Below are 22,832 nucleotides of genomic sequence, written 5' to 3' on the forward strand. Positions count from 1 at the left end.
GCCACAGGGGTACTCATCCAAATCTTTGATTGCTTTGCTCTGCTCACACCCCTGATGCGTCACTACGAAGTACGAACTAATACCCTTCAATTGTTGCTTTCTTTTCCGGCCCTACTTCGTACTTCTGTCTCCTCAGATTAACGAGTCGGTTTAGAGCCGTTTGCGCGTGTTCCCACTTCCATCGTTGATTACTTCGTACAATTGTACTTTGTATTTTGGCGATCCGATCAGAGCGTACACGGCCAAAATTCCAACTTCCGTCAAGCAGCAAATAAATCCAACTTTGTGAGTTGGTTGTTGAATAGACTTGTTCTCCCAAAATTTAGATGACCCATGGTCCCATAGTTGATCCATAACCATCAAGATATTTATTAACACACCATTTAAACGAACGCGAAGAGTTAGTGGCGATGTTGGTCTAACCATCCAGATATGACTACGGAGGACGGTAATTGAGGACAAGGAATCGGTGTTTGTATCCAGATCCCCAATTGTCTGTGACTTCAAGCTTCAGCCCCGCCTCGGCCAAGGATAATTGGTTTGTGGGGAACAGCTCATTTGATCCTTCCACAAATAAATTTTTGCCTCGGCCCTCAACTATCGGCAGCAGTCCTCTACGAACAGCACATGTCTCGAAGTTGTTATCAATCAGGCACTTGTCAACTCTGAACGCAGGCCTTCCGTCTCTGTAGGCAGCTATGGCGGGTGCTTTCCAAGACCTCGTGCTGCAAGTATCGAATGCTCCTAAGTTCTGCGTTCTCGCGTTTCCTCTTTCTTAGCAGCACCAGTTGTGTCCTTCACCGCTCGCCTCGGTTCTTGCGTCGTCGGGATTTACGATTCACACCCGACTCTCGGGTGGAGAACCAAGGTTACTTAACTAACGCACGGTCAGAGAGGAGCGCATCTGGGACGATTTACTTCGTATCTCGGAGGCTTAGCAAGGGAGGGGAAAGCGACGGGTTCTTGTGTATGGTTTTAACGCCGGATGTCCTGGTCGAAGCTGCCGGCAACCAGATGTCAGTTTCATTTTTCAGCCAGTAAGTATGTGCACGATTTGCACGATGGGCCATCGTGAGCACGCAATTACTTCTCGAAACCGTGCATTGCAGGTAAAGGTTTGCACTCTGGATCCACTGATAAACGCGATACTACATGTACTGCGCAAGTTTGGTGTGGTAGGGTAGGTGCAATTCTGCCGTGTGGCACTGATTCTGGTTGATCCAGACAAAATAGATCAAAAGCACAAGGTCCGGGCATGCAGGAATGCTATTACCGGACAAGTGGACGGACGGTTGGCACTCAACCATGCCATCCTACGGCGTTATTAGGTGATCATCTGTCCCAAGCGAAAGAAGCGAAAGAACTTGGTAGCCTCCTCCGAGGGAAACGGTAAATAGGTGGTTCTTGGCTTCTCCTGATCTTCATATCAATGGCCACCGTCGATGACTCTCTCTGCGTATCTGCGTAAACCGTCCTGTCCTGTTCGGAACAAAGCTGCAGGCGCCGGGCTCTTTTCCAATCCATTCCATGTTTCCGTGAGTCTCTTCAAATGCTGTCCTCCTAGCACTGGAAGCACTGGATTGCTGCAAGTCTGCGGTTAGCCAATTCGAATGCACCTGATCGAACTCGATGACGACTTATCTATCTATTATGAGCTCGCCTCGAGCCGCAGTCCGGCACTGAAATCTACTTTCCGACGGCAGAGACACAAGACTTCGACGCGATTATCTCATGCAGTTTGTTCTGTGTTGCTGCAAGCCGCTCTCGGAAGCTTCGCTGGCTGAGACCGATGACTGTAGTTGACAACTTGACACCAACGAAAGCCGCTAACTCCTTCAACCCCAGCATGCCTTAGCGTATCTCCACACCGATTTCCACCAACACACCGACAGATTACTTCACAAAGGTGTGGATGGATATATTTACAGGTACTTCATAGAATGAAGCGAAGTACGAATGTGTCGGTATGGGACGAGGAACCAGCTCGTTTCTTGAGTTCTAACTACGTCTAATGGATCACCGTACCTTCTCAAAAGTTTTATTATCATATTGACCAGTCGCCTACATCAATTTCTTGGTACGGATTGATGGGTCCCCTCCTCCGGTGGCCATGTCAAAAAGTATTGGTATTGGATTGAAGCTTGTGTGACAAGGCTCAATCATAGATACATCGCGACTTTCTGTGGGGTCCTTTTCACCCATTTGCAGTGCATGATAGCTCGACCCCTATGCAGAACAAATTCCCCACGCCCCCTTTCGAGCTACTCCTTCCCCCTGGGGCCTGGCCTGGTCCCCATCACCGGCAGACAGGGGCTCTCAAGAAAGCGCTGCCCACACTTTTACGAAGTACTGCTTCGATATAAGTTGAGGGAGGGGCTAGCGGATGAAAACATTGAGTCTCGATCAACCTTTGGATGAATGTGCTAGTTCAGGCACACGCCTCGTAAGTAATCTCTGCTAGCGTCTGGGATCCCAGTCATGCATATGCCTGTACGCTATGCATTGCACTTGCAAGATATCCATGCTGCGATGCGATTTCCTCGAAGGACTCTCAATGACGCTAGCTCCTTTCATCGGGTGAACCAACAATCGTCTCCTGTCACTGTCACTGCTTTTACACGCCCCACCCCACCCCCGAGAACCGCACTACCCGCACGTGGTGAGGCAGGAGGGTTTGTGAACATCAAGGTACTGGCGTGTCTGACGCACTCGCGACGCAGAGTTTTGCGCAATCGGAACCCACATCGTCCTTCGTACACTTCTGTAGATTGTCAGTACCTCATGTTCCTTCGTACTCTACGAGTGTCCTGTTCTACTGGGTAAGAGTCGTAGTAGAATTAGACTGGTAACCTTCCCGAAGAGAAAGCTGCAGCTCCATTCCCTAGCTTTCGCGCATACCTCGTTCCGGATGTACCAGGAAGCTTGCCCATTCGGCCAAGATAACTGGTTCGTATATGAGTGGCCGCGGCTTTCGCTTTCTCAACGTTAAGGTCCCGTTGCCATTACCCTTGTTCCCATCCACCATTGGAAATGGGAAACGGGATCGGGCCCCGCCCATGATACTTGGTTGCCAGTGATTCACACACATCAGACTGCTCCGATCCTGCCTTCCCCAAGGCACGGGCAGGTCTAGAAACCAGAAAGTAGGATGGACGTGCTACTTGTAGAGTGGGGGCGTTGCGACGGCACAATTCAAATGGAATCAAAATTGCGGACAGGTTCTCGTTTCTGCAACAGCCAGGCAAGGGACGGACCTTCCTCTCTTTTTACCATCAGCTAGGACGAAGCAGGACGTAGCTCCGGGTCCAAGAGATAAAGCTCCGGACCACCCACAAGTGCAACGTTCGCCGCATCGCTTCCCAAGAGCAAGTTGTACTTTCCGAGAGCACATATATATTTCATCCCGCGAACCTTCTCCATCCCAATTTTACTCCCCACGCCTGAGAAGGAAGCTTCCCCAGCCCTCCAGGTCTAGGATTAATACACTACCCTTGACAAAAACCCCACGCGTGATCCCTAACTTGACCATTTGCCTCACTCACTTCTTACCCCCCCATTCCCACGAACTGGCCAATCCCACACAGTCACAACTCCCTAATAGGCAGCTAGGCCAAGCCCCGTCTGAGACTAACCTAGTCAAACCACCCAACATCCCACGTTATCCCACACACTCCGGCGTCATCGCAGCCTAAGATGGCCCCCGCGGCGATGGTCGAGGTCACCGAGACCCTGTCAACTCCGATCCCAGTGTATGGATCCAAGCTGTCCAAGTCGGTTAGTGCGTCAGTACTCTACGGACCGCGTGACTTGCGTCTGGTAAGTATGGGGAAAGTCTCATCCGCCCTTGTTTTTAGCTTTTTCAAGCTCCATCACCCGAGCCTTTCCTCCTTCTATTTCTGTCGACCGACATGTGTGCCTGCGAGAACCCGCCCATGCCACACTCTCCGCCCCTTGCGCTTCAGCTGTCCAGGAACCGCGCGAAGCCCCACGCTTCGCCCCCAACTACTCTAGGGCTCCGGGCCTTGGTTGGTTACACAAGGTTACTCCTTCCTCAGAGATCTGAGATAGCCATGAGGGGGATGACCCACAAGTGGGGACGGTTCTGGCATGTGAAGAATATCGGGAAGAAGGGGTGGTAGATGGCGCAGGCTGCGACTTCGGAAGGTGCAAGGCGTTATCAGTTCTCTAACTTGGGTTCAATAGGAAGAGAGAAAGATTGAAGAGCCTGGTCTTGGGGAGCTCCAAATTGCCATCAAATCTACAGGCATCTGCGGCTCCGATGTATCCTACTACAAAAAATTCGCCAACGGCGACCTCTGTGCTATCCATCCTTTGTCGTTGGGACACGAGTCTTCCGGGGTGGTCGTCGCGATAGGGGCCCAGGTTTCGGGCTTCAAGCTTGGCGACCGAGTTGCGCTTGAGGTCGGAGTCCCTTGTGGCAGCTGCACGATCTGCACCAAGGGCCGCTACAATCTTTGCAAGAAGCTTCGGTTTAGGAGCAGCGCGAAGAGCGTCCCCCACTACCAGGGTACCCTTCAGGAACGTATCAACCACCCGGCGCAATGGTGCCACAAGTGAGTCCCCCCTTCTCTTACCACTGTAGCTAGTTTTCTCGGCCGAATTGTCCCTACATTCCCACATTTCCATACTAATCAATCTCAAGACTTCCTGACCATGTGTCTTTCGATGCTGCTGCGCTTTTGGAGCCGCTCTCAGTCGCTCTCCACGCTGTCAACAGAGCGTCCCCAGCCCCCGGATCTACCGCCCTTGTAATTGGTGCAGGTACCGTCGGTTTGCTCACTGCCATCATGGCCCGTCAGGCCGGCTGCACGAGGGTTACGATTACTGATGTTGATGCCGGCCGTGTCAACTATGCCCTGACGAAAGGATTTGCTACCCATGGTTTCGTGGTTCCTAGAACCTCGTCAGACGCCTCGTCTTCTATGTGCTCGTCTGTGTGCTGTGGTGGAGATTCGGGCACATCGACACCTTCATCCGGCATTATGACACCAGCGAGCATTTATAGCCAGCTGGAACACGCCAGACGGTTGGCGCAAGACATCTTGGCCGTGACGAAGAACCCCGACGGCTTCACCTTTGACGGCGATGAGGAAGACGATGACGGTGTTGATATCACATTCGAGTGCACCGGAAAGGAGGTCTGTATGCACACCAGCCTCTATGCGACTAAGTGTGGTGGTAAAGTCATTATGGTTGGCATGGGAACTCCTATTCAGACTCTTCCTCTGTCCGCTGCTCATCTTCGAGAGGTTGATATTCTCGGCATCTTCCGATACGTCAACACATACAAGACTGGAATCCGGATCCTATGCAACCAGGGCAAGGGCGTAGCCGGTTTCACGCTCCCCAGCCTCGATGATATGGTTACTCACCGATTCAAAGGACTTGAAAATTCGAAAGATGCCTTTGAGTTGGCGAGTCGGACCTCCGACGACGACGGTAACCTCGTCCTGAAGGTCGTCATCGAGGCCTAAGCAGCGTCCAGGGAACTAGGCCAAAATTTCCTATTCTCTTTTGACCTGCTCTTGCCTCCAGCCTCATCGATAGGGGCGGCGATGGTTGTGGTGGACACGTTCCGGATTGTTTGGAGCTACATGCGGTCGATTACAACACTGACGCGACAATGAACTGATAGACGGTTTTTGGGTTTGCTTTTTCTTAAAATTGTCCTTCCTCTTTTGCTCACAGCCCTATCTTACTTCCAACCTAATTTCTTCTTTTTCTTTTCTTGCGGCGCTTCATGCTTCATCTCCTTCCTATTGACTCGGCTGTTTTCTTTCTTTTGCTGAGTTTGTTTGGGAATCGGACGGAAATATAAAGGTTTACAAAAAAGACAAAGAAGGATGTTTTCGTCTTTTCTTGCGTCTCCGTTGAGCTTGCTTTCTTAGAATGATACCTTACGGAACTCATAAATATTCCTAGGTTTGAGCAGTTTTATTCAAGAGGATTATTCTGTGGCCTGCGGTGTATCTCTTCAAATGTGCCATCACATTGCATTCTTGAAGTTGTCCCGACCGGTGATGCTTGTTTCATGCTAATGCCTGGCACTTGTTTGTGAAGATCAACCCGATGGTTTCCATCTCCGCTCCGTTTGCATTCGAGCGGCCAATGCTTGGAAATGAAGGGAATATTGTTTTTATTCCTATCAACACCATACAGTAATGGCTATGACTAAAAGCGAATACCAAACTCCGTTAATGGTTGCTTTTAAAACCCCACGGATTTTTCCATGAATTCCGAAATGTATGCCCCTGCAAGGCCGAGGCCGAAGATAAAATAAACGTAGCGTGTCATGAACCCTCGTACCAGCTATGCCCCTGCACCTGTATTCGTAAAGTGAAGAAGGAGAAAAAGAAAAAGAAAAAGAAAAAGAAATGGCAAGCGCAAGAAAGGAAGCCCACTGCGAACGACCGGCCCCTCCGTTTACAATAGTTCATGGCCCTCCGTCATATTAAAGGTAAAGTGAGTGTCAGCCGCGAAGTCAGCCATTCGATTCCTAGGCTTATTACTCTCGATGATTTGGAACTTGCGACCGACTTCACGGGCGGCCTGCGTACTTTGCACGAGGCTGTCGAGGAGGGAAACGAGGTTGACATCGTTCTTGTCGCGGAGGAGTTCTTGACGGAAAGCCTGTTCATTGGAGGGGACGAGGACCTCAAGGCGGCTGACGAGTGCCTGGATCTGGCGCAGGATGGTGTAAGACGGGGCGGCGAAGTTTGGATCGGCATCGGTCATCTCGGGGGCAGAGTGGTCGCCTTGCTTGAAGGACTCGGGGAGCTGGTCGAGGTACTTGTGGATGACGTGGATACGGGCCTGGAGCATCTTGATGGCGTTGGCCTTTGCGGTGAGAGCGCCAATCATTTCCTCCTCTTCCCTCGTGAGGACGAAGTCCGGGGGCACGTCCGTATCAGGGACGGCGACTATTCGCCTTTTGGATTCCCGGGTATTCTCCGACACCTCGCTGGGGGTAGCCTGGCGGCGTTCCTTTTGCTGTTGTTGTTCTTGCTGCTGCTGCTGCTCGACGGCCGTGGCGTTGCCGCCTCCGCGGGCTACAAAGTCCATGCTGATCATCTCGGCGGGGGCGGCTTCGACGGTATACTGGAGCTCGCGGAACTTGAGCTTGAGAGGGGGGTCGGTGTCCTGCATGGTCTTATCCTCGTCATCTTGTTGTTCGTCGTCGGCTTCGTAGTTGCTCTCGTAGATGGTGAGGGGCAGCTTGGCGCCGATGGAGTGGTGGGCGAGCTCGTCCGGGTGGAAGCCGAGGAGGAGGGTGGAGTCGTTGAGGTCGAGCATGGTTGTGTGGGTGGGGAGGATGTCGGGGGTTGGGCCGGTCTTGGCTATGAGGGTGTACCAGCCGACTAGGTCTAGCATGCGGTCTTTGTGTACCGTTTTGACTGTGATGGTTTGCCATTAGAGTAAGCAGAGGGGCCCAATAGGATGAGAGGAAGGGGGAGGAACAGGAGGAACACCAACATTGCTCTAGGCGGCTGATGAACCTTGCATGGTCTAAAGAGTAGCCCATGGGGGCATCTGGATTGGCGACAGTGTTGCATTCAAAGGCATGCTCTATGGTTATCTCTCTTCCATTGAGCTGCCCAAGGAGGGCGCCCATGATAGGACCAGACTGTTCTCTGAGGGTGTGGCGGGTGATGTAGTCTGATATGGTAAGGAGGACAAGGGGATGGAGGATTACTTGCACATCAGAAGGCTGATGGCTGCTGAGAAGGGGGTTTGAAGGGGAAGCCATGTCGACGGCTCCTCCAGTGTGTTGAAGTAGTTGTTTGTTGGGTGAGGTGGGGTTGACGAGATTCAAGGTTGGGAGCTGAAGCTTTCTTGGATTGTCACTCTAGGTCCAAATCTGGGAGAGGTTTAAGGAAGTGGTAAGTTGAGAAAGAAATAAGTCCCAGGATTAAGCTTAGGATCTCTTAATGAGGGAGTGATATTAGCTAGGCAGGAGCCTAGAAGAGGTGAGGTTGGTTCATGCAGCGGATGTTGGACGTTGCTTGGAGGGGTTGTTTTGCTGACTAAGACATCCCACTCAACAATGCAGCAACGTCATTGGAGAGCTTGAGAGCTGCAATTGTGAGCTTAGATTTGGGGATTTGATGCTTCCTTTTAATCTGAGAGATTGTTCCTGCTTGTCAAGCCTTCTTGAGCTGTGATTTGCCTCCCTGGATTTCATTGACTCTATCACAGCTGCAGGCTCAATGAAGTCGAGGATTTTCGCATTCCTTAGAGGATTATAATTGATGAGTGCTCTCCCCTTTTCCTAAGGACCCAAGATCTGAGATGCCTAGGTTCATTCAGAAGCTGAAGGGCTCCATGGTAACTATCCTGTGGCTTAGAGCTCACAGCCAGCCAGGTCCATGTCAATGACCATGTTTGCCATCCTTGTTTTGCCAACGTCTTTTCATACATTGAAGAGAGCAAGCTTTTGAAACCTCAGAAACACATTTTAACACTGATATTTGCTATTGAGATGATGGCGGGGAAAGCTGAGGTTGGCCTTTGGAGACTGGGCTCCTACATGCAAGGAGAGAAGCTGTGTGGATCTATCTTAATGTCTGTCCATCTACAGCAAGTGCTGTTTCTGCACTTCTATAGCTCTGGAAGTACAAATATCAGACGTCCCATCGATTCTCCCCTTCTCCTAGTCCTGTCTGCCCGCAACACAGTCACAGGCAACAAGAAACCTGGCGATTCGTCTCATCAAGATGTTTTCCATGCTGCTATCTTCTGAGGAAGACTTCCAAGTGCCAATGAGTACACCAGAGCCAGCATTTACTCGGCACCATTCCATGATACATCATCCCTCTTCAATACCCAGCGGACCTACCATCGCTCCCCAAAGTCTGCTTCTACCTCCTCCACAACTGGCACCCCCTATCCTGCCTCCTCTTCCGCCGCAACCCCCTTTTCAGCAGGTTCGAATTGGAATTCCTTCGCTGACATCTATTCCGTCCATCTCGGGCCCCTTCCCGAGACCTAACCAGCCGACTACCTCGAAACGGCCCGATGACGATGTTGAGTTCGTGTTCGAGAAGCCCGTTAAGCGACGGAAGCTGGAATCGGGCGTTCCTTCGGCAGCTACAGGAACGCCCCCTCCCAGGGTCACCGATGAGAAGAAGCTAAAAACGCTGTCGGAAGCCGCCTCTGCCGCCTCTGCCCAAGGTTTGGGAAACCCAACGGCGAGCGGTCTAAAGCCTGCAACGCCTGCGGCAGCCCTGCTCTCATTACCCAAAGCCAGGCCTCCGGGTATACCCGAGGCGAATGGCAGGATGACTTCGCTCCCATCAATGGATAACTTTGCATTTCCGACGAGCTTTCCGAGTGGACAGACAAGGTACTCGAGGAGCTCGCCAAGTCTTTCTCCGAGGCAGCTTCCTGAGACAATAGCCCCAAATCTTCTCCACCGGGGTCATTCGCAGCCTCTGCTTAACAACTCGACAGCCGATTCGAATCCGCAAAACGCGTCCGCCGGCAGCAACGTTGTCTCGGGCGTCGAGGGGAACAGTGGTGTCCCTCCTCAGGCACCTGCGAATAATACCAATTCGATGGTTGATGGCAATTCCATTGTTACAGCGGGGCCTGAACCGCCGCCACCAAGCGCTCAACCGCATCAGCTCCATAATGGTGCTACTCAACTGTCAACACCTACGCCAGCAGGGAATATTGCAGGGAGAGCCGATGGTCAAACCCTTGGTCTTTCCACATGGAACGGCTCTGCAATCGCGAACTGGTCGGCCGTCGGAACCCAGGAAAACCCAAAGAGGCAAGAAAATGTTCCAGACGAACGACCTCGGGAGCAACAACAGCTTACGCAACAGGACCCGAGGGCGATCATGTCTATGATTCTAGCTCGGACCGAACAAGCTCAGTCATGGTCATCAAGCTCTACCGAATCGGCTCATGGGGATAATGATAATGTTAACTCGGGAACGAAGCCTGGTCCGCCACCCCCCAGTCAATCTGTGCAGAAAGTAGAACCCGAGCAGGTACAACCACAGGGTGCTCAAAATAATTCCCCAAACGCGCACGGCTCGTCTAAGAACTGCTCTGAGCCGCAGCCGACTCCGATTCCGTTCACCCCAGCACCCTCAATCCCAGTGCAGCCGGCTCAGGTTCAATCGCCCCCGAAGCAGCCAGTTCAGGAACAGTTGATGCAACAATCCCAGATGCAGTGCCAACCACAACTCCCAACGCAAACCCAAATGCTGCAGCATCAAGTTCAGGTCCAAGCTGGTCAACGGGTAGGGCATCACCAATCAACACCAGGCGTAAAGGGCCCTTGTCGCGTCTGTCTCGCTCTTCGTCAGCAGGCAGCTCTTCAGAATGCGGCAGCAGCAGCAGCTGCTGCTGCTGGGGGTGGGTTGTCACCTTTCCCGAACCCGGGTCTTGTTAATGGGCTAATGGGTGGCTCTCATGGCCACGGTCCTCATAACGGAACCGGGTACAACTTCGTCTTCGTTCCAACACCCATGCAGGCCGGACATACTACTCCTGGTGCGCAGTTTCCCACGCCCCACACCATGAACATGAGCATGAATGCCGGAGGTGCAGGGTCGCCCGCTCTAATGGGTTTTCCGCCTCATCAGCAATACATGCTGCAAAATGCACAGGCGCAGGGGATGATGATGGCACCACCGGCGCTACCAGCCCAACCGCAGATGGAGGCTATGCCCAAGATGGCAGATCAGACTTCCCAGCCAATGCCGAATAAGTCCAAGCCGCAAGCACATCAGACTCAACCTCCGAGGAAATTTGCGCATCAAGAACCTAGCGCCGGAAAGCACATCATCGTCGACATCGCCGACACGGCCATGGAGGCGTTCCCGTTTGGAAAAGTTGCCAAGAGGCACCAAGTATCAGTAGACAAGGTCCGGAACATCTTCGAAGCAGTCGTGGCTATCCCGTTCCTCCGGATCCCGGCAGACAAGCGACGGGCGGGCAAGATTGGGCAAGACCGCGTGAAGAAGTACGTGATGACCAAGAAGGATCTTGAAAAACAGAACGCCGTGAAGGGCAAGAAGGGTGAAGGAGTCAATGGCCAACCCTCGATGTATGAGATTGCGAGGGCGATGGGACCCGGCGAGGCGCCGAGAGAGTGGACTCATGGGTTTCAAGGTGCCTGGTGAGCGCGGGTGAGGTCTTGTGGCGCACAGTGTCGAAATCCATGTGAGCTACTCACGCGACGTCCTGGGTCAGTACCCCGCGGATGCCCTGCTTCCTCAGTTGTTCATTCCACTCCGTTTTAGGATTAATTCCTTTATCACGTCTTCTTTTTATCGCTCAACGCGTTGTTAAGCTTCGTCTCTTGAGACGAGGTGGCTACGACAACGTTAGGCCTCCCAACCGTCACGACTCGTCGCATAGTTCTCTTCTGCCACTCCACAAGCGACATGACTTCTTTAGTTAATGCCTCAACGACCGCGCTATCACCCTTCTTCTTGGCCTCTCTCATCTTCGTCATGAGCTCAGAGTGCTTTGCTTCATACGTGGCCTGTACCACGCGGATGTTAGCTTCCGGGTCGCAGTCGGCGCAGGTGTCGTTGATCCGATAGCGGTCCCAAGATATGACGAAGCAGGGAGGCGAGGAGCGGCTCTGGGGACAGCGGTAGACTATGGACTCGAGGCGGTGGCCGCAGGTGAACTGGGTTACCTTCCCGTGGCACATTTGGTCAAGGGGGTTACGGGGGCAAGTGCCTCTTCGAGTCGGGGAAGGAGAAAGGGATATGGACGTAGGAGAGAGAAGATTTGGAAAGTGAAGGGTGTTATCTAGAGAATTGGTGCCGGTTGTTTTTTTTTCGGGAATTTCTGCGTATCATTTAGTACGTTCCCTCGGTCGGCTTTTGTCGTTCGGTTTTTTGACCCGTTGGACTAGCGTGAAGCTTGATCACGTTTGGTCGCCCATGTGGATGGTGGATTTAGACTTTTTTTCTAATGGACTGGGTATACAGTACGCCTTTATGTTGTTGATCGACTATCGTTAAAATGCGGGTTTCCTTGCTCCAGGGACTTGGGCGCGTGTGAGAGTGATTCAGCCTTTGTCTTGCGGACTGCGATGCCTTGCCCCTTGCGCCAGCCAAGCGAAGCGCCCTTTATTGTTCTTGGAGATATGGTAAACTCAAAAGAGCTACGGATTCATGAAAGAAATACTGGGGAGAGTTGCGAGTCAAATCCACGAAACTGGAGCTTCAGGATCTGGGAATCCATTCCAAGGGAGCAAAGGTTCCCTTCGTTCATGCTTTTCTACCACGAAGCTAGCGTAGACTCAGCAGCGTCCTCTTTGAAAGCTCTACAAAGGACTACAAGCACCAAAATGATCGATTCTCGCGGTCTATATTTGTGGCTGAGGTTGTACTTTCAAGGAAATTCTTTAGTGATTCATCGAAGTTCATTGCTTTTTGACGTCGTGGCTGAGAGTTGGCTCCTCGACAGCGCAAACACCACGCCCATGAAGGTTGCCTTAAAAAACATAGATAGCAGGAAATGTTCTCAATAAGACAGTTGCTTTCACAGGTATTGTAAAGAGCGAATGAACTTGATATACACTTTGAATAGTGCCTATTGTGAGAGTATCGTCATCTTCTTCAATGCATTCAAGACTCGGAGGCGCCATGTTGCTGCGCTTTCCCACGCCGCCCATCTCTAAAGTATTGACCATAAGCTAAAAATAAACAAAAGAAAAAATTCAGAATTCCAAGCTGACAATATCATTTCTTTATTTGAATCTCTATTTTTTGTCTCCTCCCTCCCGGTTTCCGCCTCGGGCATCGGAGCCGTGACTCGTCCGGCATCCCGGACTTAATCGGCGGAAGAACGCTGATTGGTCAGTTCGCTCCAGTCCAAAACGACATCTTCAACCAGCAACATCATGAAGCTTGGTTGCACTGCCAGTCAGAGAAGACGAAGATCCGGAGATTAACGGAGGGCAAAGGCCGAAAATTCTAAGAGAGGGGGTTTGTAGGAGAAAGTCGTGCGAAGGTCAAAGAAAGGGGAATATGAAATCTCGGGTTATATAAACGGGGACTGCCTCCGTCCAAGTCGACTTCTTCTTTTCCTGAAATTATTCTCGTTCTATTCATCATCAACTCAGATTCGAAAGTACAGAAAAATCAAAAAGGTCACATTGTTTGAGAATTCTCTTGAAAAAAAGATAACATTATGGCTCCCCCAAACACCCTCCCAACTCGTCCTCTTGGCAAGGATGGCCCTCTCGTTCCCCGTCTCGGTCTCGGCCTCATGGGCTTTAGCGTTGCCTATGGTAAAGCACGCTCCGACGAAGAGCGTCTCGAATTCTTGACCAAGGCATGGGAAATGGGAGAAACCTTTTGGGATACAGGTAAGAGAACAAGAACCACCCTTCTTTCTCCCCCTCTCCCTCTCATACCTTTTCAGTTACGAGTATGTCTCTAACTACTATTCTCTCCTCACCCCCATAGCCAACCTCTACGGAGACTCCGAAGACCTCATCGGCAAATGGTTCGCCGCCAACCCCGAAAAGCGCAAAGACATCTTCCTCGCCACCAAATTCGGCATGACATTCACGCCCTCCGCCGGCATAACCATCGACACCTCCCCCGAGCACTGCCGCGCCTCCATCGAAAAGTCCCTGCAGCGCCTCGGCCTCCCCTACGTGGACCTGTACTACATCCACCGCTTGGACGGCAAGACGCCCATCGAGAAGACGATGCGCGTCATGGTCGAGCTCAAGAACGAAGGCAAGATCAAATACATCGGGTTGAGCGAGCCGAGCGCTGCTTCATTGAGAAGGGCGTACGCGATTCATCCGATCGCTTGTGTGCAGAATGAGTATAGTCCGTTTTGTCTCGAGGTCGAGACGAAGACTTTGGAGACGGCGAGGGAGTTGGGGGTGGCGATCGTGGCGTTTAGTCCGCTTGGTAGGGGCATTTTGACGGGCGCGATTAGGGGTGTGGAGGATGTGCGTGGGGAGGGGGATATGAGGCATACTTCGGGCCTGCCGTGGTTCCAGGAGGACAATTTGAAGAAGAATGTGGAGTTAGCGGATAGGATTGGGGCGTTGGCGAAGAAGAAGGGGGTTACAGTTGCGCAGTTGACGTTGGCTTGGGTGTTGGCGCAGGGTGATGACTTTTTTGCTATTCCTGGGACCAAGTCGGCAGAGAGGCTGAGGGAGAACCTTGGGGCTCTTGATGTCGAGGTTGAAGAGGAGGAGGAAAAGGAGATTCGCAAGTTGGCGGATGAGGTCGCTGGCGCGAGGGTCATGGAAGCACACTCGCAGGCCAACTACGCTGATACGCCGCTTGAGGAGTAGAGGGAAAGGAGGAAAAGTAGTTAATTTTTTTTTTCTTTTTCTCTCAGTCAGCTAAATCTAGATTTAAGTAGCGGATGAACCAATTGGGTGTGGTTGCTATTCCAGGCGATCGAGCCTTTGGATTTGAGGTTCTATTCAAGGATCACCGGTCGAAATGCTTCTAAATTGCAAAGCCTTTGAACTGTGAAATCTTAGGTAGATTACCCGGTGGCAGCCGAGATCTGGCGTTGTTCGAACATTCCGGAGTCCCATACCACATCCCCATCGGTAAAGGAGTCTGCGGTAGTTTGGTATGGTGATGGGCGGTGGGGCACCGCATCTCTCACCCGATTCAGTGCACACCAACCCCATCTTCAGTATCCCTCAGCCGTAGCCGAACAAAACGATCTAGCTCTGTAGACCCATCACTTCTTACGCAGCCGTCATCCATATCCGACAGAAACTTGTCTATATAGTCCCCCGCACCCGAGAGGTGAAGAATATGGGCAACAGCCCGGTGAACAGCAAGAAGCCTACTAGAAGGGGGGTCGATGTTACGGTCGGGGCTGAGAAGGAGAGTTCGGGTGAGTGGAAGTGCCGGTCCCAACGCCGCAAGGCCGGCTCTGAATGTCTCAATTCGATATGTGTGTGGCCCTTGGTCTGGTAACTGGGTGAAGAATAGCTTAAACGCGCCGAATCGTCTGTGGTACTCGGGGCGGAGGCTCAGCGTGTTGAACGGTCGATCAATTTCCACTCCTTCGATTAGACGAGCGACCCCAATGTCAAACATGTTCAGGATGGCAAGAGCAGCCTGCCGAGACTAAGTCCATCATATATCAGTGCTTTGATTTTATTTTACTTTAATTTAATGTCAACTCTCTTGCTACATACCTCAGAATTTCCTTGGGGTCGCATTAGCGAATGTGGAATGATGTGAGCAACCTCGAGATAGCCATATGGCTCGGAGAGTATATTGCCATCGTCATCTTTAGCATTACCCTCACCCTCAGCATCCATGCGATTTTCCGCCTCGTCGATATCGAAAGCTCGAGATATCACACATCTATGATGATCGCGGATAAGTGTTGTACCTCGTAATGCAGCGATACGTGTTGGCGTCGTAGCATATTCCTGATTGTTACGTCCCTGAACCATAAGAACCGCCGAATGATAAACCGGTGAGGGCTGAGGGGTCTGGTCTGTTGCAGCCTTCACTGTATCGCGACTATTAGCCATAAGGACAGGACGGCAACGTGGAGAATGACGCACGAGGCAAGTAGAAATTGTCCATTAAATACTCGGAAAAGCCAACCATATCAGCTCGGATATTTTCCTCTCGGTTGCCTCCAAGGTCAACATCTTCCTCATCGTCTAGCCTTAGTTGTAAAGCCCTAAAGAACGCTTGGAGGAACAGGTCCCGAGACTCCTCGGAGAGTGCATACTCGTACGTGAGCCGTATAAGTCGAGGAACGTTGTAGGTGCCACGGGTGGGCCTAGCGTCTCCAGTAACGTCGAAGTGATTAATGATCTGGTAAAATCTGCGGGAAGCATGATTCCGCTGGTTGGCGGAGAGTAGGGGAGGAGGAGAGAAATTTATGATGCTCTCAAGAGAGGCTTGGTGTCGATGGTGGGCCATTGTCTCGGGCTGATCAAACCAAATCGCGAACATACAATGGTGGTTGGTGATAGAGGGGTGGGATGGGTGAGATGAGATGAGGTGGGGCATTGATGTGCAGACTGTTAGACAATCGCAGCCACGTGACATACAATGAGATTCTGGCCTGCTTGACTGAGGCTCGGTTTTAGACTTGACCTCGAGGAAGTGACGTGAGGAGTTGCGAGAACAAAGTTGGTTTCAACCACAAAGTCTATGTTAGAAGAAGGATGGCTTATGACGAACTAAGAAGGGAAAATGAAACGAAGGAAACATGAACTTACTCGCAGCCCACAGACACACCCTTTCCCACGTCCTAGAAATCCCTAATTGCCGCTGTGAAAACAGGCCGTTTCAGACGGAGAAGGATATTCTGATGTTCCACGCCTATGTTTTTGGCATAGGCGTGATACGGAAACCTGGTTTCGTCATGGATTCGTAGCGTGGAACTGTTCAACCCTCCCTCTGGAATGTGTTGCATTGTTATTAGTGTCTGCGTGTGGTGTGTGTGTGTGTGCGGAAATGGAACGGGCTGGGCTTTCAGGAGCTGTTTTTGGAGGAAATTAGTTTCAACTCCGACAGTTCTTCTCAGTAGCAAAGTGGTTTGGGATTTCACGGATCAGAACAAGTGTTGTTCCGGACCAATTGTTCGATCGACCTGTAATCATTATCGTTCCTTCCATGTTTACAAGGACAATTTTTCCGCAGAATACGGCAGCCGTAGCAGCCCAATTCTACATGTAACGAAGCCATCAGTTGCGCCGGCCAATTCTTTCCTAATTAGTCAATACAGCAATAGCCCCTTCAAGTATTTTAATAGTTTAACATATCGAAACCATGCGCGTCCTTCACTTTCCCTCACCTACAAACCTGGTTTAGAGTACCTTGGTAGAGTCTAGTAAAAGGCAATCGAATAGATCATGTTTAGTGCGAAGAGAGCATCTGGGACTTGCCCGCGCCTGGATTAATTACCGGTGCCATCAATTGCAGAGGAAGGAGCCATCACATTATATTCACCCACCGCGTTTCCCAAGTCTGACCAATCAGGTCCGGTACCGACAGGGCGGTTCCGGGCACGGGGAATCCCAGGACTTCGCGGTGGACAGCGCCTGCCGCTTCATTGACTCATTCCCGTTCCCTGCTCCCTGCCTCCTTCCCAAGAGTCATCGAGGAGTTTGGACAATGCAGTCGCGTCCTGAGCCGCCTTCAGATGGACCCGAAATCAAACCTCGTGAGTCATTGATGGCAATACTGAACTCAACCCAGCAGTTACATGTGAACCCCAGTAGAACGGACTTCATAAGGAATCCGTTGACTTGAGACAGCCAACTTAAACAATCACTTAGATCAACGCTCCTACTGCACTCACAGACGGAATGTCGACAGTAACGATCGAGAGCCTCTACCAACTGTTCGCGGGCGTTGGCGCGAGCTCCATTCCCTCCGTTCACGAAACTCTCCCTGTCTATCCGTTAAGTCGACCGCTTGACATCTACCGCGTTTACCTCGCCGACGTCTTAGCGAAGCTTGCCGGCTGCGACGTCACCCTAGCCTACGACGCCATCCAACTCCCCAACACCCTACCCCATGGCGATTTGACGCTGCCCGTACCTCGCCTGCGCTTGAAGGGGAAGAAGCCGGATGACCAATGCATCGAGCTTGCGTCCAGTTTCCCCGATGACCATCCGCTCTTTCAGAAGCCGACTGCTCGGGGGATCTATCTGCCAATCTTCTTCAACCCACTGCCTCTCCCACAACTACTTCTCCCATACATCTTCCAGCGGCAGGGATCGTACGGCAGAAACCTAGACGTGGGCCTATGTGACCCGGCCTCTCCCAACCTCGGCCGAAAAAAGGTCATTGTCGAATTCTCGTCGCCCAATATTGCCAAGGAGTTCCATGCGGGACACCTTCGCAGCACCATCATCGGCGCGTTCATCTCGAACCTGTACGAGAGTATGGGCTGGGACGTCGTAAAGATCAACTATCTTGGCGATTGGGGTAAACAATTTGGGCTTCTGGCCGTTGGTTGGCAGCGTTTTGGTTCTGAAGAGGAGCTGGCCAGGGAGCCGCTTAAACATTTGCTGGATGTTTATGCACGAATCAATGCTCTCTTCAAACCTGAACAGGACGCAAGCAGGGAAGCCCGTGATAAAGGCCTCGACACCACCGAGATCGAGTCGAAAGGACTCTATGCTGAGCGCAACGCCTTTTTCCGCCGCATGGAAGACGGCGATGCCGAAGCGATGGCCCTATGGAAACGGTTTAGAGATATAAGCATCGAAAGGTACGTGTCGACGTACGCGCACCGTAATATCGGCTTTGACGAGTATTCCGGCGAGTCTCAAGTACAAGCCACCACCGTTGAGACAGTCGAGAAGTTACTCCAGGAGAAGGGCGTCTACGAAGAAGACAATGGGTCTTGGATCATCAACTTCGACAAGAATGGCGCTAAGGGCCTCGGCGTTGCCGTCGTTCGTGGACGTACTGGTACCACCACGTACCTGTTGCGGGACGTCGCCGCCGTGCTGGAACGGGAGAAGAAGTACGCCTTTGACAAGATGATATACGCCGTCTCGACGGAGCAAGACTTCTACTTCCGCCGTGTCTTCAAGACGCTTGCACTTCTCGGACGCCCCGACCTCGAGGCCCGCGTGCAACATGTCAACTTTGGCAGGGTCATGGGCATGTCTTCACGGCTCGGCAACGTGAAGCTGCTGAGCGACATTCTCGACCAGACGAGCGAGGCTATGCATGAGGTGATGCGCCGAAACACCGTCAAGTACGCCCAGGTTGAGGACCCTGATGCCGTAGCTGAAGCCGTGGGCATCTCCGCCGTCATGGTACAAGACATGTCGGGCAAGCGTATCAACAATTATCCCTTCGACATCACAAGGGTGACGTCTTTCGAGGGTGATACGGGCCCTTACCTCCAGTACTGCCACGCTCGGTTGAACTCCATTTTGCGAAAGGCGGAGCTCGATCGTGCCGAGCTTGCTAGTTACCTGGTTGAGAACCCTGAAGCCCTTGATGTTGATGTCACGGCTAAACAACATTGCGTTGACCTGTTGCGTCTAATGGCCCAGTATCCAGACGTGACGGCCACAGCGCTCAAGAATCTCGAACCTTCTGCCATACTGACCTACTTGTTTCGACTAACTCACCAGCTCTCGTCATGCTACGACGTTGTCAAGGTGGTCGGGGCCAACGAGGGCCGAGACGTAATGCTCGCTCGGGCGGCGCTGTACGAGGGTGCTCGACAAGTGTTAGAGAATGGGATGAGGTTGTTAGGGCTTAGCCCGGTTGACAGGTGAGATGAAAACTTTCCTTCCCCCTCTCACTCTAGGAAGAGTATATATAGGACCGTGCTAATATGTACCATGGCAGAATGTGAATATGAGGGGGATATTACGAATTAATGATATGGTTAGAAGCGCAAAGAGAGGTTTGTGCTTGTTTTAGATATGAATAATGATAAGATACACAACAGTTTCACACAATGCGAACCGGCATATTATGTTAATTAGCAATAAGGGTATTTGCGTGCATGTCCTCTCTAGACGACGACGAACTTCCAGCAGAAATCTCCTTGGCCTCGTCGCCCTTGATCCCCTAATCAGAAGCCTTGAGATTCTTAGCCTCGGCACCCTCAGCGCCATCACTCCCAACCTTCTCTCCTTGGGGCTTCTCACTGCTCCCAGCCTGAACCACGGACTCGGCTGCGCGGCGACCATCGATGGCGTCCATTCTCCTCAAGACCTCGGCTATCCGCTCAACGACAGAATCTCCGAGTTCCAGACTACCGCGATCAGCAGCAATATCAGCCAACCTCTTCCTCCAGAACTCCCACCTCTCCAAACTCAACGGCGCAACGCCCTCGCACAACTTCCCCGTCCTCAGCGACTGCGCCTCCGACTCCTTGACCTCGTCCTTCCAGCTCATCAGCTCGAATATCTCCTTGGTGCAGCGCGCGAGCCACTCGCTGACGGCCCAGAGGTGGCACTCCAGCTCGGCGCCCTTCAGCGTCTGGGCTTCGTCTCCTTCGATAGTCTCCCGGATTTCCCAGATAGCGAAGTTGAGCTGCCGGATGATGCCGGTGTGAGTGAGCCGCGCAAAGAATGACTGGAGGTTCTTCCAGTGGGCTAGATTTGGGCTCTCGATTCCAACGAAGGAGGGATCGTAGGCTGCGTGTTTGCGGAACTGTCAGCAAGATATTTTATGGAAGCTGTCATGTTTTTTTTTTTTTTTTTTTTTTTTTTTTTTTTTCATTTCTTTATCTCTCGTACCGTCAAATTTCTCAATAGCTGCTAGTGATAGGCCTGGTAGGTCCTTGAACGTTGGTGCGCCCTGCTCAGCGACCCTGTTTCAGTACACTTCGCTAAATTAGAATTCCCCCCTCCCCCCCCCTTTTTTTTTCATTTTTTTTCAAAGAATTTCTCACCTCTATCTTCGGCGTAATGACTTCGTCCCGCTCGCGGAGGAGGCTAAGGCACTGAACGAGACTATCCTGCCACGCGTGGTCGGGCGGGACTACGCTCGCGATGTCGAATATAACCCACCAGACCTGCCAAAGGACTGCGTCTCCGTTATCCCCCTTGGTGAAGAATGTCACATCATCGGCGAGCTTGGACGCCTTGACCTCGGGCTTTGCCGGGTATTCCAGCGTTGCCTTGAGTACTCTGAAAACGGGCCCCATGAGGTCCGTGAGGTTGCCCTCTAGGGCTTGGAGGTCGGTTTGGATGTCTTCCATGTCGGCCATCTGTGGTGTGCTTTGGGCTTTGAAGGAGAGTCGGCGGATGTTGGGAAAAGGATGTATGGTAGGTGGTTGGACTGGAGGATGTTGTGAGGCGAAATGAGATGCGAAGTTGATTGAGATGCGGGGTTGTTGTTGAGATTGTGATTGTGATTGTGATTGTGGTTGTGGTTGTGGCAGGCTCGTAGAAACATTGGATGCAGGAGAGCCCGATTGAAGCCACTGTAGTTTATGTAGTACTCCGAATATATATTCGGGGTGGACTACCGTTCTGTATAACATTATGACACCCATTCATCGGCCATATGGGGAAATATACAATTCCATTTCCCAGCCTGCTCCAATTTCACACCTTCGCGTCTTGTCCAAGGCAGTTTAAATATATGTATTATACACGTATTATTGTCGATCGAACCACCAGGCTCCGAAGACTGAGAGAGGGGGGTAGTCATGTTGTGCCACACACCTTCGTACGTGGCGCGAGCATCCCTCACCAATAACCTTCCCGCGTGAGCAATTCGGACTAACCCCGTGGTATCTATATCACAGTCGTACAAAGCCTACGTGTTTCGTTGACACCACCGGCCCCTACAGCGGACGGATGCGCTTCCGAGCCTCGTCCCGGCTCTCCAACCAAGGAGTCCCAGAGCGCAGAGTGTCCGAGGAGAAAGTCCATTAGAGTTCTGAGAACCACTTTCCTAGACGGTCGGAATAAATGCCACATCGGTTGGCTCTGGGAACGATATGCATCTGCGAGACGCGACGCCGTGAACGTGTTCCCAGGCCCGAGGGCCATCATTTTTCGAGCCACCCGGTGATGCAAGGCTCGCCCTTCTCGGCATGTTTCGTGCCGCCAGCCGTCAGACATGTAAGCCCCCGAGGGGGAGAAAGGGGGGAGGGGGTACACACCCCCAACCGAGCGATATGCGAGGGGATGATGTGCCGGTATTTCGGGCAGCAGGCTGTTTGGGATGGAGGACCCCCGAAGCCCTGTCTACCGCCTGCCGCCTCCTTTTGAACACATAAGGTGTAGGTAGTGTCGCCGTCTTCTTTCGAGGAACCTTTCCCAAGCACATCAACCACCGCCTTCTGGATCGTATAGCTTCCTCCCTTCATTTCTGAGCGTGCTCCTTCCGTTGTCTTTGCCTCCACTAGTACCATGTCTACCCCAGCTGGTGGTCAACCTCCTCCTAGCGGGTCCACCTCAAACCCGCCTGCCCCGCCGGGTCGTACGCCCACCTGCTCGTCCTATGTATGTGCCCAGGCCCAAATCCAGCACTTTCTCTCCTAGCTAAGCTATTCCCCGCATTATAGTTCCACGTCTCTCACAACCAGACTTAGTATGACTTCAACGGCGTCCCATGGAACGGCCAAGACCCCAACTCCAAGACCTGGATGTACGCCCGCGATGCCCGGCAACAACAAGCCGGCGTTCCGGCCAACGCGCAGCCGCCCTACCCCAGCTACTTCGGCAACAGAACGAACCTCCCGCTCAACCCCCCGCCGTCCCACATCGGGCGCCGCGGGCAGCCGGGGTGGCTGCACCACCCTCTCATCCCAGACCAAACGGCGACCTGGACCCCAGGCACCAGTCCGGGAGCTGTCCGTAGCGTGTACACTGCGGGCAACACGGCGAACTTTGACGTCATCCACCATGATCCTAATGCGGGCACGACGTCGAACGGGACTTCGGAATTCTCGATGGCGACATATCATCCTTCTGTGCCGAGGCCGCAGCAGCAGCCGCCCCCAACGGGCGGGAATGGGCCTTAGGCGATTTAGGATATCTGGAGGATAAGGTCTTTGTAAGAACGGCGATTTGTTTGAGGGCCCAAGCTGGAGCTTGGGATGAATGTTGTGCGGTTATACTTCCAAGCGTATATCAATGGACTTCCATGCTGCGTCAGGCGTCTATTGCTCCTTCTTCATGCATGGTTGCTCGACTTTCTTATATGGTATCCCACCCAGTTAGTACTGTCCAACGCCGCATAATCTTCCAGCCTAGTAATTGCGGCCTCGTTCTCGTTACGGAGACTTTTAGTGTAGATTCATAGAGGTGGAAAATCTAATACCGCAACCGGTAAGAGTATCTTAACTGGGGCCACGGGCACCCGCGTTGCAGGATATTGACT

General features: G+C 52.2%; 7 protein-coding genes and 2 pseudogenes across 7 annotated transcripts; 5 read left to right on the forward strand and 4 right to left on the reverse strand.

Annotated features, from left to right (window-relative positions):
- Window positions 1-3,693: 3,693 nt before the first annotated feature.
- On the forward strand, window positions 3,694-5,495 carry SAPIO_CDS7064 (uncharacterized protein; the record flags this gene model as incomplete). The annotated part of the gene is made up of 3 exons (XM_016789001.1): window positions 3,694-3,816; window positions 4,204-4,574; window positions 4,664-5,495. The coding sequence occupies 3 exons, from the start codon at window positions 3,694-3,696 to the stop codon at window positions 5,493-5,495; spliced, it is 1,326 nt and encodes a 441-aa protein (XP_016640828.1).
- A 949-nt stretch (window positions 5,496-6,444) lies between these two features.
- SAPIO_CDS7065 (COP9 signalosome complex subunit 6) lies at window positions 6,445-7,768 on the reverse strand (the record flags this gene model as incomplete). The annotated part of the gene is made up of 2 exons (XM_016789002.1): window positions 6,445-7,415; window positions 7,495-7,768. 2 exons carry the CDS (start codon window positions 7,766-7,768, stop codon window positions 6,445-6,447), a joined length of 1,245 nt encoding a protein of 414 aa, XP_016640829.1.
- Window positions 7,769-8,735: 967 nt separating this feature from the next.
- SAPIO_CDS7066 lies at window positions 8,736-11,156 on the forward strand (annotated as a pseudogene; the record flags this gene model as incomplete).
- Window positions 11,157-11,290: 134 nt separating this feature from the next.
- Window positions 11,291-11,695, reverse strand: SAPIO_CDS7067 (annotated as a pseudogene; the record flags this gene model as incomplete).
- Window positions 11,696-13,185: 1,490 nt separating this feature from the next.
- SAPIO_CDS7068 (Aldo-keto reductase yakc [NADP(+)]) lies at window positions 13,186-14,314 on the forward strand (the record flags this gene model as incomplete). Its single annotated transcript, XM_016789003.1, has 2 exons — window positions 13,186-13,363; window positions 13,464-14,314. The coding sequence occupies 2 exons, from the start codon at window positions 13,186-13,188 to the stop codon at window positions 14,312-14,314; spliced, it is 1,029 nt and encodes a 342-aa protein (XP_016640830.1).
- A 200-nt stretch (window positions 14,315-14,514) lies between these two features.
- SAPIO_CDS7069 (uncharacterized protein) lies at window positions 14,515-15,929 on the reverse strand (the record flags this gene model as incomplete). The annotated part of the gene is made up of 4 exons (XM_016789004.1): window positions 14,515-14,591; window positions 14,657-15,113; window positions 15,185-15,507; window positions 15,563-15,929. 4 exons carry the CDS (start codon window positions 15,927-15,929, stop codon window positions 14,515-14,517), a joined length of 1,224 nt encoding a protein of 407 aa, XP_016640831.1.
- Window positions 15,930-17,323: 1,394 nt separating this feature from the next.
- SAPIO_CDS7070 (Arginine--tRNA ligase, cytoplasmic) lies at window positions 17,324-19,341 on the forward strand (the record flags this gene model as incomplete). Its single annotated transcript, XM_016789005.1, has 2 exons — window positions 17,324-19,257; window positions 19,335-19,341. 2 exons carry the CDS (start codon window positions 17,324-17,326, stop codon window positions 19,339-19,341), a joined length of 1,941 nt encoding a protein of 646 aa, XP_016640832.1.
- A 218-nt stretch (window positions 19,342-19,559) lies between these two features.
- SAPIO_CDS7071 (uncharacterized protein) lies at window positions 19,560-20,697 on the reverse strand (the record flags this gene model as incomplete). Its single annotated transcript, XM_016789006.1, has 3 exons — window positions 19,560-20,131; window positions 20,234-20,294; window positions 20,389-20,697. 3 exons carry the CDS (start codon window positions 20,695-20,697, stop codon window positions 19,560-19,562), a joined length of 942 nt encoding a protein of 313 aa, XP_016640833.1.
- Window positions 20,698-21,859: 1,162 nt separating this feature from the next.
- Window positions 21,860-22,473, forward strand: SAPIO_CDS7072 (uncharacterized protein; the record flags this gene model as incomplete). The annotated part of the gene is made up of 2 exons (XM_016789007.1): window positions 21,860-21,952; window positions 22,042-22,473. The coding sequence occupies 2 exons, from the start codon at window positions 21,860-21,862 to the stop codon at window positions 22,471-22,473; spliced, it is 525 nt and encodes a 174-aa protein (XP_016640834.1).
- Window positions 22,474-22,832: the final 359 nt, after the last annotated feature.

This window comes from Scedosporium apiospermum (assembly GCF_000732125.1).
Source record: "Scedosporium apiospermum strain IHEM 14462 chromosome Unknown SEQ_SAPIO_0110, whole genome shotgun sequence".
Lineage (NCBI taxonomy): Eukaryota > Fungi > Ascomycota > Sordariomycetes > Microascales > Microascaceae > Scedosporium > Scedosporium apiospermum.